A 14,455-nucleotide genomic window follows, 5' to 3' on the forward strand; every position below is an offset into this window, starting at 1 on the left:
TGCTGCGGCGTGGGGTTGCCCTCCATTGGTGCCCTGGTGGTGGGTCCCTCACTTGGTGGGGGTTAATTCCTAGCTGGCAACCGGTTACCCCGGGACTGGGGCCCAACGGGGCTGTGATGACACCACAGAGCCCTTTTTTTCCCGATCAAAAAAAAAAAAAAAATGATATTGTTTGTAGTTGTTGGCTTGTATTATAATTTGAAACATTGTTTTGTTTTTCTCTGTTGTAGGTTAGAATGTTCCAGATGGTGTGCTAAAATTTCCTAACACTTTGTTTGGTTAGGAGATTTGGAAAGTGAAAAAGGAAAAGGTATGTGAAATTAAGTGAAATATAGATATATTTTATTCACGCTTTACCTACCTTTTTCCTTTCTCTTTCTAAATCCCTTCTTAAATCCTTCAACCAAACGTAAAGTGTTGAAGTCAAAATAATGGATAATTTTTTTATGGTTGTTGGCTTGTATTAATATTTGAAACGATGTTTTATTTTTATTTTTTCTATGCAGTGTATGTAATGTAAGTTTTGGTTTGTTTATATGTGTTAAACAATGGATGATTGTTTATAGTAGTCGGCTTGTATTCAAATTTGAAACATTCTTTTAGTTGTTTTTCTATGTTATGTAAGTTTTGATTTGGTTTGGTTTGATTTAATTTTGTAAGTTAAAACATTGGATAATCGTTTGTCATTGTTGGCTTTATTAAAATTTAAAACAATGTTTATGGTTGATTGTTTATGACAAATCTTTTCAGGGAGTCTTTGGATAATTAACTTTTTAAGACAAATTTTACTTTGTCTTTTTTGTGGCATTGGCTATGTGTACCTAATCTCTCCCTCATTTAAAAATAATTACTGAAATCTTTGTAGTTTTTGAATTACACATGTTTATATTTTTAACTGACAGAGAATTTGTGTACATAATCTATACCACAGGTGTAAATTGGTGAGTTTAATTCGAAGAATAAGAAAAAGGTGTTTAAGTTGATTTATTGGTTAATGAAAGTCAGTGATGAGTTTTAATTCACAAATCATAAAGAGTTGAAGTGAGTTGGTTTCTGATGAGGATTAACCCAATTGGGAACTTATTCCAGAACTTATCAACATGAGAGTGGCATTTTTTGTTGGAGATTTTGTCTATAATTTTTGGGTAGTCATAAAGCCTTGTTAAGGGACTCTGGTTGTTTTTGCAAATGGAGGTTTTGGGCTGATGTTTTGCTGCTGTTTTGTTTCTGTTTTGTTTTGGGTGCCTGAATTTTTTTTTGGTGGCAAATTTTACTTTATTATATTGTAGTTTGATTTAGGCTTTGTTTGGCAACCTTCAGTTTTAATCAAAAAATCAAAAAGTCAAAAAGTTACTATAAGTTGTCATATCACTCTATTTATTTTTTTGCGCATCTTTTCGTAAAAAATTAAAAAATTATTAAAATAGTCTGTTCCCGAATGAGGCTTTAAAGTCCTATTGAAAGTTAGTTCTAGTAAAAGCATCGCTAAAAATAATTTTTTGTGATACTTTTTTGCATGTCACTAAAAATTAATAATTAGTGACTTGTTTTGTTATGATTATTACAAATTGTCGTTAAAACTTACAATTAGTGACATTTTTATGTGATGAATTTTTCAAATTGTCACTGAAAGTTAAAAATTAATGACTTTTTTTTGTGACAATTTTTTTAAACTAGCGCTAAAACTTATAATTATTGATGTTTTTTGTGACAAATTTTTTAAATTGTCGTTGAAAATTAACAATTAGTGATTTTTTTAGTAGTGTTTGATGAAAAATACTGTTAATTATTACATGACGTATTCGACAATAAGTCATATTAAAACCTACACGTAAGTCCCCCTTATTTATGTGGCACCCTTGACAAATAAAAAATCAAAAAATAATTTTGATGGATCATTCGTTGTCATTACTTAAGAATGGTGAGTCAACATTATTGTAGCCGTAAAGTTTTTAGAGTACCACATCAACAATGGCACTTAATACTTTGATATTACTGAATATTGTACATAACCCTCTCGAATATATATAGATAGATAGATAGATATGATGCCCAAAACATTAAATGTAGTCCATAATTTTCCAATTTTGATTTATGTGCAGAATTTGAAGCAGAATGAACTTCATACCTTTTAGGCTGTGTTTGGTTGGGGGATTTGGGAAGGAAAATGGAAATGGAAGGAAAAGAAGGAAGAATTAATAAGATTCCAAATCCCAACTATGTTTGGTTGAGTTGGGAATTGAAGAAGGAAAGGAAATCATTTCTCAAGAACTCTCTCTCATTGCTCATCATCACACAAAATTGTAGTCAGTGAATTGCAATAACAAAAAATAAGGGTGTACATGATCAAAGTGCTGCTTGTTTTTCAGAAAAAAAGTTTCAACTTAAAAAAAAAAAAATTAATTTGATAAAAATAAAAATCAATTTTTAAAAAAATTTTAAAAATTATTTATAGCCTCCCAAAGAATAAAATTGTATAAAAATGATAAGCATTTTTTATTTCCTTCACCTAATTAATATTTTAGAAAAAAAAATTGAAAACAAGTTTTTGAAAACCAAATCAAATAGTATATCGATTTTATGATTTTAATAACCAAACTAAACAGCTAACACTTATAAAACTGGACCAAAACCAAAACAAAACAAAAAAAGTTTTGTTTCAGATTAGTTCATGATTCCAAGAGTTCCTATTTAAATTGAACATAATGATGGTCAAGTTAATATTATTAAAGCATTAATTAGTGTTAAAGATCCATAGTTTTATCAGAATAATCTCACAAGCATTACAAAAAAAAAAAAAAAATCAACATTAAAATAGAACTTGATAAGTAGTACATAGCATTAACATCATAAAGAAATGCAACAGAGGCCATTAAGCAACAGAGACCATTTGGAATATCAAGGACACATACATGCCTTGAATCTACCATTCAAGTGCAACAAGCAACTAAGAGAGTCTACATACAAAACATCCAAGCCTAATGATATTTTCATAGGTTCACCATATCCCTAAAAACTTCAAATAAAAAAGTACCAAAGAAAGAAAAATAGTACTATGCATTAAAGATTGAAGATCCAAATTTAACAAACAACCAAAGACCTCAGCATTCAATAGGGCATTCTAGGTATGCTCGAGCATCACTCACTTCTTTAGCAAGAACTTGATACACCTTCATTCGAGAATCATCACTCATGCCACTAACCTTCTCAATCTCTTCAAATAATTTTCCATTTGTGTAGTTCCGAAGGATACCATGATCAAGTGCTGCTGCAACTGCATCTAAACCATCCTTAATTGACATTATTTCCTTACTTAGAGTATCACTTGATTTATTCTTTCTCTTCTTTGAGTTAGAGGAACAAGATACTTCAGCAGTTTGGTCATCTTGAGTTCCAATCCCATCAAAATTCTCTGAGAGTGACTTTGTCTTATCAGTATTTTCATCGTCCAAAAGAATTTGTTGCCCAGCCCAATGAAGTCGCTTTTCTTTTGGACCTACAACAAGACTCCCAGTTGCTCAATCCTTTTCGAAAAGTTGACATAACTTTTAAAAGTTTTGAATCGGAGCATGTCGAAAATGAGAAGCTTGAGGCTTTGCCTATAGAGAATACCATATATAATATTACATTAAATAATGATGAATAAATATTTTAATTTTCTAGTACAGAACTAAATCAATCTTGCAATTAGATATACCTTGAGGTAAGTTGCCCACACCTGCTGTAGCTTCAATCAGTTGTGTTGAATGATTATATCCAAATCCACTATCAGTTGTTAACATATCTTTAGCCATTGCAAGACTTCTTTTTAAAGTCTTCAACCGATTCCTTACATGATTGGAATCACAATGTATGCTAAACTTGGTACTCACCGCATTGCTTGCAGCTCTATAAGCAGATGATGTAAAACTAGCACCAATTTTTTGCCCTTTGAGCATTTGGTCCAAGAGTGAGTCAATAAGAACAACATCCATTTGATTATTCCATTTCAAATGTTTCTTGTCAATTTCTACTGAGCACTCTTGGCTACCTTCTTCCTACACTCAAAAATGCCATAAAACATATCGGAAGAAGAGCATAGGTAGTAGCAAATTATCACCCAAACAAATGCAATGTTTCACATAATACAATAACAAATTAAAATATAATTCATTCCAAGATTACATTCAAATAATTATAATGAACTTGTCAATTTTTTGTTTTATCAGTAAAAGAAAAAGATTATAATGATGTAAAACAAATGAGTACATAATGGATACATCACAAGAACAAGAACAAGAACATCAAATAACCCTTTCAGCCCCTTTCTGCTTTCCAGGATCTATATTATAATTTGATTGTCATTGAAGATTTATATCATAATCCCTCCACATGTCAGTAGCTATTCGTTCCCTTAACAATTCTCATTCCTTACATTCTTCAGCTAAACTTGATCTAGCCACGTTAGTTTGCACTTGTGCTCTTCTAAGCTCTATATCAACCTCCTCAATAAGACTTTCATTGGGATCTATACCCATGAGGTAGTTGTGCAAAATACAACATGCCAAAACAATATCTGCTTGAGTGTTAACATCACAATATGGCTCTGTCCCACTTCCTAAAATTGGAAACCTTTTCTTTAGGACACCCAAGGCTCTTTCAATTACATTTCGCAAAGATACATGACGAAGGTTGAAAAGCTCTCGAGAATTTTCTGGTTGATGAACACTATACTCCTTCAAATGGTAACAAGTACTTCTATAAGGAGCAAGGAACCCAGTTTTTAGTTGAAATCCTGCATCTACTTCATCAGCATATATACATGTTCAGTGATCACCTTCAGGAACAATCAATTTATCCATTTCTATTGTTAATGCATTATCTAATATTCTCGAGTCTGAAGTAGATCCTTCCCATCCCGAAAGGATATATGTAAACTTTAAATCAAAAGAACATGCAGCCAAAGCATTTTGAATGGGATAGCATTTTCGTCCTCGGTATCTTTGTGCATCCTTGTTCGGCACTCTTACATGAAAATCTGTACCATCAATCGCACCAACACAATCCTGTAAAAATTCATTATTTGTATCCAAACATATAATATTATATACCCTAATTGCATTCATGTTACTACCTTAAAATAAGGCCAATACTTGGGATTGTTTCTAATCTCTGAAGGGAAATCTAATCTCTGAAGGGAAATCGAATCCATCAGGTTGCTTTAAAAAGATATCTTCCAATGATATAATGGCTTTAAGAACTTGATGAAAATGTTGACTAGCAGTCTCACCCGAATGTCTGTAAAAGAACTTGATTGTATGGTTCCTCAAATTATTGCCAATTATATGAAGGAATTTCACAACTTGTTCTTCTACTTTACTTTGAGGATTGTCTCTAAGAAACTGAGTTCTTTTAAGCATGCTAACTAGTGTGGCAAACGCATCTTTGCTCATGCATAACTGACTACGACAATTTGTATCTCCCAAAGTCGTTAGCCGTTTAATTAGGACATATCTTTCATAATCTCCTTGTTCTGAAATTGACTTCCTTATATGATCACGACAATGAAGAATTGAGACAAGGCTGACAGCATATGAAGCATACATAGCTACACAAGTGGTTGCCCACTTTCTATATTTTTCCCACTCCTCTTGATCATGTATCTACAATTTCTTAAAATAAAAAATCACATCCACTTGTTAATAATGTTCTAGAATTGAAATGATACATCAAAAAGTTCATAGACTAGGCAACACTGAAAATGACAACCCATTTGGGTAGTACAATGCTTCAAACCTGTTTTTCCAATCAACTAATTTCACGCACAATAAAGTCTACCCCTTTTAATTTAAATAATACTAAAACAAATACTCTGCTTGAAGTTAACATGTACCAAATATAGGACTGTTTCCATCATACACCACTTCTATTGTCCTACAAATTCATATGAGATGATCTATACTCATATTACCCAAAAATAATTTAATTCAATGCAACAGACCATCCAAAAGCTCACGTTTCAAATAAACATTCAATCAAACATTTCACGAGAATGAAAGGGTTAATTTATAAAGCTTGAAATCATGAAAAAAACACAAAACAAAAGAAAGTGAAATAAATCAAATAGGCACACATCTATAGATTGTAACAAGCGAATTGTCACAACAAACAAATATATAAACAGATAAAATAAAACAAACAGAAAATGTAAATCCAATTTGATCTCATGCAAAGTGAAAAGAAGATATTAAATCATCAAACTACTTAGAAAACAAATAGGGTTTTTGCAATTTCACTTCAAAGCAAAAATTGCAAAGCAGCTTGAACATAGATAAACAAATCCATCTATCTATAATCTCTGATTCATAATAAAACATATATAGGTGTGTGTATGTATGGAATTTTCAATGTAGATCTGAGTTTGATGAGAGAAGAAAAGAAAAAGAAAGAGGGGCATAAATACCTGATTGAAATTTTCGGGCAATGAATTATCAATCGAGTTCAGTGATTGAAGATTACCAATTGAAGCAGATGATGATCCCCGATTGGAACGATTTGCTGAATGATGCTGCAAATCAGAGATTGCTACTAGAGTTAGATATGCAATTTCACTTCGAAGCAAAATTGTAAAGCAGCTTGAACACAAATCCATAGAAATCAATATAGATATGAGTTTGATGAGAAGGTAAGTGAAAATAAAAGAGGAGCACAAATACCTGATCGAAAATTCCAGGCAATGAATCTTCAATCGAGTTCATTGATTGAAGATTACCAATTGAAGCAAATGATGATCCCTGATTGGAAAGGTTTGCTCAATGATGCTGCGAATCAGAGTTTGCTACCAGAGTTAGATCTTCAAAACTCGTTGGTGGTGGTTTTTTGAAGCTACTCATGAATGGTCTCCTGCGAGAAGCCATGAACAATGAAACTCTCTCTCCTTGATAAATTTTTCCTCTCAGTTTTCCCGAGTCTTTTCTCACATATATAAAAAAGAATTGATGTTCTAGAAGGTTCTCCTATTTCTTAACTTATTTCTCACTCCCTTTCTTTTCCCATATATTTTCTATTATAACCAAACAAAAATGGGATTACATTTCCTTTTCCCTTTCCCTTTCCAAATCACTCCCCAAATCCCCAACCAAACACAACATTAGACTCCAATCAACAAAATTCTAAAAGCAAAAACCATTCAATGAAAAGTTTAGCTAATAAACGAAATCAAGAATTTTGTTAAATTGACAAACTTCACATATGGCTCTATTTCAAGAGTTCAATTTCATAGGTGGAGAAGCAATTTTACAAAATAAAATAAAAAAAGAATATTTGAGAAACAAAGTTAGCTTTGATGATACTTACAATAAGCATGGGAAGAGCCAGAATCATACAAATAGAACCTCATAACAAACCCTTAAAATCCATTGTCATGCATGGCCATCCCTCATTAAAAAAATTGCTGAAAATCAATAAGCAGAAAGACATTAAAAATTAGCAATGCTGGAAATATTTGCTATCAATCAGACTGTTTGGTTGAGTTTTTTAAAATCTATAAAAGTGAAAAATCAAAATAAAAAACACTAGTTTTTTCATATGGTTTTCTATTTTTGAAAAAAAAAATATTTTTTTAAAATCTGAAAATAACTTTTAAATGTGTATTTTTATCAAATTAATTTATGTGTTTTAAAAACGAAAAAAAAAAACTCAACCAAACATGTTTTTCTATTGGGCGAATTACATTAACAGTCCCTATAGTTTGGGGTTCGTGTCAGTTTGGTCTTTGACTTTTCAATTGTGACACATTTGACCATGAATTTTGAATCTTGTTCCAAATAAGGACAATTGAAGATACCATTTGCATAATCTCAAGGGCAAAATTATCAATTTGATAAAATATAAACTAATTTGACAAAAATAAATGTCAAAAAAATATTTTTAAATTTTTTTTCTACCCATCAAAGATAAAATCATGTAAAATTGATAATTTTTTTTACACATTTATTTATTTATTTATTTTACAAAATTATTTTTTGTTATGTATTTAGATGATGACCATATAATGGGTGGTTGTTAGGATTATAACTTGTAATCGATATATTTAATATATAAAATGTTTTTAGTTTTGAATTTTTGATTTAATGGATTGGTTTAATTATGATATTAAAGTTGTCGTCATATTTGATTTTTGAAAAAATAGAAACTAATTTAATGAAAATAAAAACTACCCATTACATGATCATCATTCAAACCCATAGTAAAAATTAATTTGATATAAATAAATAAATAAATGTTTAAAAGATTTATCAATTTTATATAATTTTATCTTTAGTGGGTAGAAATAATTTTTAAATATTCAAAAATATTTTTTTGACATTTATTTTTATCAAATTGGTTTATATTTTATCAAATTGACGATTTTGTCCTTGAAATTAAGTAATAATATATTCAAATGTCCTTATTTGGAACAAGATTCAAAATTCTTGATCAAACGTGTCACAATTAAAAAATTAGGGACCAAAGTGACACAATTCCCAAACTATAAGGACCGTTAGTGTAATTTGTCTATTTTTATTTTTGTTTTGTTGAAGATAATGATATTTCATATTTATGTATTTATTGTGATATAGGGTACCTGGCAATTTGACTGCTTTGTATTGCGGTGGGAATCTCCACAGAGCTTATCACTCATCATCATCATCATCAACAACCTTGACTTTAGGAATGTTAGATATGTGGGGCCAATATTTGCCTTTTCCCATTTCACACTTCCCTGTTAGTTTCCGACTTCCACTGATCGACAATCTCTTAAGTAAGGGAGGCAGCCTTTGCACTGGTAAAGATTTGAGCCTAGGGCTACCCTTGATATAAAATTCTTCAAGAGAGGTAAGGTTTTGAAACAACTTAGAAGATAGCTTCTCCAGATTTCGGAATTTCATGATGCTAAGACTGATCAGAGAGGTGGGCAGCAACTTCCCATCTATCGGAAAGCTGGACCCCGTTACATCATCTTCTTCTTCATCCTCTGCCACACTAATTGGGCCTTCAATCAACAATTTTATGAGAGAGGATAAACTGTGCAAACCAATCTTCTTGAAGTTGTTGTTCCATTCTAAAATATTCATCAACAGCCCTTGAAGAGAAGTGAGGCAGTTGATGGTCTGAAATCCGTGTGACAGAACTGGTAGGGCCTTCAGTTTTTTGCATCCGGTGATATTCAATATTGTCAGATTTGTTGCGAAGTGGAACCATCCTTCCGGAATGGATTCCAAATTCTAACATCTTCCTACCGCCAATAGACTGAGATTCCTGAGATTATTATTATTAGGAAGGGCGTCTGGCAAGTATTTGAGCCTATCACAACCCCAGATCCAAACAGATTCAAGAGATGGACAGTTAATTTCCATCCCCTCCTCTACTAGCAGTGCCTCCAACTTTTTACACCCCCAAATCTGAAGGTTTTTGAGTGTGGGTGGTAGCCCCCCACCTCTGTGTTGAGGATCGGGGGCACACCAGGGAACTCAAACAAGCAATAACACACAAGTTTTAACGTGGTTCGGCAAGTCGCCTACGTCCACGGGCAGCGGATTCACTATATTGAACAAAATGGTGAATTACAACACTCTCTGTAATTCTCTCTCTCTTTGCTCTCAACTCACACCTCTCAGCTCCACATCTGATGTCTATATCCTCTCCCTCCCGTCTCTATTTATACACAAAGGAGTAGGTGGGAGAGCCCTCATTCTTTGACTTTTGACATGGTTGGTGGCCTTCCATTGTTGACATGAGGTTGGTGGCCTTCCATTGTTGACATGAGGATCACCCCTTTCACATGGGGTGTCCTCCAGAATCTGTAGCCAATTCAACAAATCTCCACCTTGGCGAGGATTCTCTTATCCAACATAGTGATCGATCAACACTGCCATGCACCCGAAGGTGCTCAGTTCCGAGAGATGTTGACCAAGTCCAAACAATGTTGGAACTTGATCCCAGAAACTACCTTTGTGAGCATATCGGCCGGATTATCTGCAGTACCAATCTTTTGAAGCAGAATATCCCCTTCATTCACTATTTCTCGGATGAAATGGAAACGGACATCAATGTGCTTGGTGCGGGCATGATGAACCTGGTTCTTTGCCAAACAAATGGCACTCTGACTGTCACAAAACACCTCAACGTGCTTCTGAACAATTCCCAAGTCTTCAATCAATCCATGTAGCCAAATAGCTTCCTTAAAGGCTTCCGTTACTGCCATGTACTCTGCCTCTGTAGTAGACAAAGCCACCGTTGACTGAAGCGTTGACCTCCAACTTACCGGCCCTTTAGCAAGCGTAAATAAATACCCTGTTGTTGACCGGCGTTTGTCTAAGTCACCAGCATAATCTGAGTCCACATATCCTTCCAAATTCTGCCCGAGTCGGTTATCTCTCTCGAACTTCAATCCCAGATTGACCGTGCCATGTATGTACCTTAGGATCCATTTCACTGCCTGCCAGTGATCTTTTCCTGGATCATGCATATACCTGCTTACCATACTCACAGCATGCGAGATGTCAGGCCGTGTACAAACCATAGCATACATTAATGCACCAACTGCATTTGCATATGGAACCTGTGCCATATGCTTCCGTTCTTCTTCTGTGCGTGGAGACAACGAAGCACTAAGCTTGAAATGAGGGGCCAATGGTGTACTTACAGCTTTGGTTTTTCCATTGATGCCAAATCTGTCTAACACCTTTTTCAGATACTGGGTTTGTGTCAGACAAACCGTGCCCTTCTTCCTGTCTCTCTTGATCTCCATGCCAAGAACTTTCTTTGCTTCTCCCAAATCCTTCATTTCAAACTCCCTTGCTAACTGTGCCTTGAGTTTGTCAATCTCCACCTTGCTCGTAGATGCAATCAGCATATCATCTACATATAAGAGCAAATAGATGAAGGAACCGTCGGGAAGCTTACGGAAATATACACAATGATCAAATTGACTTCTTGTGTATTCTGTCTCTATCATGAACCGATCAAATCGCTTGTACCACTGTCTCGGGGATTGCTTCAATCCGTACAACGATTTGTTCAGCTTACAGGCCCAATTCTCTTTTCCAGCAATTTTGAAACCATCTGGCTGGGACATGTATATCTCCTCTTCAAGATCTCCATGTAAGAAGGCAGTTTTGACGTCGAGTTGGGCGAGCTCGAGATCAAACTGTGCAACCAAAGCTAACAAGATGCGAATAGACGTGTGCTTCACAACAGGTGAGAATACCTCATTGTAGTCTATTCCTTCCTTCTGAGCATAGCCTTTAGCTACCAATCTAGCTTTGAATCTGATGTTGTCTCTGCCTGGAATGCCTTCCTTCTTGGTGTAAACCCACTTACACCCAATTGCTTTCTTGCCTTTTGGAAGTTGCACCAACTCCCAAGTCTGGTTCTTGTGAAGTGACCCGATCTCTTCATCCATAGCCTCCTTCCATTTGACACTTTCTACATTATGCACGGCTTCTTTGAAAGTGCAAGGAATATTGTCTTCAATGATTGGAAGTGCATAGGCTACCATATCGGTCATCCAACTGGGTTTCTTAGTCACCCTTTTCCCTTTCCTGATTGCAATGGGTTCTGATTGATGCGGAGCCTCTGGATCTTCATTTTCATCTGAACTCTCTTCAGAGCTATCCTCTGAGACTTCTTCAGGATGGTTGATTGGCTGACTAGTCTTTGTTGGAGTCTCAAACTCCACCTGCACTGACTTCTTCAATGCTTCCTCATTCTGTTGAGGATCTGATTGCTTCAGCATTGCAGACTCATCAAAGGTAACGTCTCTTCTGATGAGAACTTTCTTTGATTCAGGGCACCACAGTCTGTATCCCTTGACACCGTCACCGAAGCCCAATAAGATGGCTTTCTTGGCTCTTGGATCCAACTTAGATTCTGTAACATGAAAATATGCTGGACATCCAAAGATACGTAACTGATCATAATCAGTAACTGGGACTCCTGACCATACCTCCATGGGAGTCTTCCCATCTAATACTGCAGTAGGTAGTCTGTTGACAAGATGACGAGCATAGTTCAATGCCTCGCCCCAAAATGCCTTGCTCAATCCAGACTGTGACAGCATACACCGGACTTTCTCCACCAAAGTGCGGTTCATGCGTTCTGCAACTCCATTCTGCTGCGGTGTTCCAGGAACTGTGAAATGTCTCACTATCCCTGCATTCTGGCAAACCTCAAAGAAGGGATCTGATGTATATTCTCCACCATTGTCAGATCTGAGCTTCTTGATCCGTCTGCCTGTCTGGGTCTCAATCATCTTCTTCCACGTAAGAAAGATGTCTAAGACTTCATCTTTGTGTTTCATTGTATAAATCCAAACTCTTCTAGAGAAATCATCAATGAACGACACAAAGTAGTGTTTACCTCCCAACGAAGCAGTCTTGGAAGGACCCCATACATCAGTGTGGACGTAGTCTAGAATCCCTTTGGTACGGTGAATTGCAGTACCAAACTTGATTCTTGTTTGCTTGCCCAATACACAATGCTCGCAGAACTCAAGCTTCCCCGTCTTGGCGCCTTTCAACAGGCCTTGCTTTACCAATCCTTGTAAAGCCTTCTCACCGACATGCCCTAGGCGCATGTGCCAAAGTTTGGAAGTGTCTGATGCATCATCTTCTGAGCTGGAACTGGTGGAGACAGCCACTCTCCCTGTGACTGTAGAGCCATCTAGGAAATATAAATTTCCCTGTCGAGTACCCTTCATTACAACCAATGCTCCTCGAACAACTTTAAGGACTCCACCTTCCATGGTTATTCTGTAACCTTTGGAGTCTAAAACTCCCACTGAGATGAGATTCTTGGTTAGATCTGGTACATACCGTACATCTTCAAGAATTCTGATTGTTCCATCATGGCTCTTCAGTTTAATTGTTCCAATCCCCTTTGTCTGGCAAGCTTGGTCGTTGCCCATCAGCACAACTCCTCCATCGAACTCTCGTAAGCTCGAGAACCACTGCTTGTTAGGACACATATGGAATGAACATCCGGAATCTATTATCCATTCATCCGACTGGCCATATGATGAAACTGTGAAGGCTCCTCCTTCATCATTATCTCCATCTCGTGCAATATTCACCTTCTCTTCTGTCTTGTCTTTATTTGGACAATCTTTTGCCCAATGCCCCTTCTGGCGACAAGCTGCACACTCGTCTTTTGCAAGACGTCTTTTGTCTGAAGGTTTCCCCCTGGATTTTGAGCGAGACTTTCCTCGCCCTGTATTTCTTCTGTTATTTGTTCTGCCTCTGACTGTTAATGCCTCGGATGTTGAGTCCCTGTTTGCAGACTTATCTTTCCTTCTGAACTCATTGTTCACCAAGGCGTTTGCAACATCAATATACTTGATCTTCTCTTTACCGTACAGTAAAGTAGTAGTGAGATGATCATACGAGTCAGGCAAGGAATTTAACAATAACAGTGCTTTATCTTCATCACCAACATGATCATCCAAATTCTTCAAATCCGTAATAATTTTGTTGAAGTTATTTAGGTGTTCGTTCATCGAAATACCTTTAATGTAGTCGAAACGAAACAACCTCTTCCTCAAGTAGAGCCGGTTCTCAATGCTCTTTGTCATGAACTTATCTTCCAGCGCCTTCCAAAGCTTCTTCGCAATATCATATTCTGTAAAGGCATACTTCTCCTCTTTTGCAAGGCAAAGTCGGATGGAACTACAGGCCAGGAGATTCACCCTCTCCCATTCTATCTCGTCCATGTCATCTGGTTTGTCTCCCAGAGTGAAGTGTAGGTTCATTTGGACAAGCATATCCTTAACTTCGCATCTCCACATGCCGAAGTTGCTGCTTCCATCGAACTTCTCTACCTCGAACTTGGCATGGGACACCGGGGTCCAATGCCTAGAAGTGCTTGTACTGGCTGGATTACTTACGGACTCGGATGCTCTAGATTCTGCCATTTTTTAGAAACTTCAATTCAAAAAACTGACCGTACAGATGTGTCCGGAATACTCCAAATAGTTGGGAAGCACTATTGGATCGTCAAAAACGGACTCCGAATGGCTCCGATCTGGCAAAAACACTTTGGACGGGTCAGATCTACAGAATCTGGTGCGCTGAGATGCACCGGATACTTTCTCCGGTCAACGGCTGGTCAACGGCTCAGTCAACGGCGCAGGCGGCGCGGTCAACGGCAGCGCAGGCGGCGCGGTCAACGAGGCTCCGGCTCGGTCAACGCGGCTCCGGCTGACTGGGCAGAACACGTGGCTGACACGTGGCTGACACGTGGCTGACACGTGGCTGACACGTGGCTGACACGTGGCTGACGTGTCGGATGACGTGGCACGCGCGTGTATTACACGCGCCTTCCCCCACTCGTCTTCTTCCTCCGTCAGCGCGTGGGGCGCGTGCGTGAGAGTGGTATCACGCGCCGGTTGTCTGAACGGCGCGTGTGGGCGCGTGCTGAGACTGTGGGTGACGCGCTT

The 14,455-nt window shown here is 36.7% G+C and overlaps 1 protein-coding gene across 4 annotated transcripts; it reads right to left on the bottom strand.

The window, feature by feature from the left end:
• Positions 1–3,039: 3,039 nt before the first annotated feature.
• Positions 3,040–14,067, bottom strand: LOC114268238 (retrovirus-related Pol polyprotein from transposon TNT 1-94). 4 transcript variants are annotated; one of them, XM_082916670.1, is made up of 5 exons: positions 8,606–14,067; positions 7,336–7,432; positions 6,696–6,800; positions 6,443–6,547; positions 3,040–4,037 (listed from the first exon to the last, which is right to left on the bottom strand). In XM_082916670.1, the coding sequence occupies exon 1, from the start codon at positions 13,928–13,930 to the stop codon at positions 9,911–9,913; it is 4,020 nt and encodes a 1,339-aa protein (XP_082772796.1). In that variant the 5' UTR covers positions 13,931–14,067; the 3' UTR covers positions 3,040–4,037; positions 6,443–6,547; positions 6,696–6,800; positions 7,336–7,432; positions 8,606–9,910. The 4 variants fall into 4 exon arrangements, with proteins under 4 accessions (XP_082772796.1, XP_082772794.1, XP_082772795.1 ...); XM_082916668.1 differs by having other exon boundaries at positions 6,696–6,882; XM_082916669.1 differs by having other exon boundaries at positions 3,040–3,599; positions 3,698–4,037; positions 6,696–7,432.
• Between the last annotated feature and the right edge of the window lie 388 nt (positions 14,068–14,455).

This window comes from Camellia sinensis, chromosome 2, assembly GCF_055761805.1.
Source record: "Camellia sinensis isolate YWXY chromosome 2, ASM5576180v1, whole genome shotgun sequence".
Lineage (NCBI taxonomy): Eukaryota > Viridiplantae > Streptophyta > Magnoliopsida > Ericales > Theaceae > Camellia > Camellia sinensis.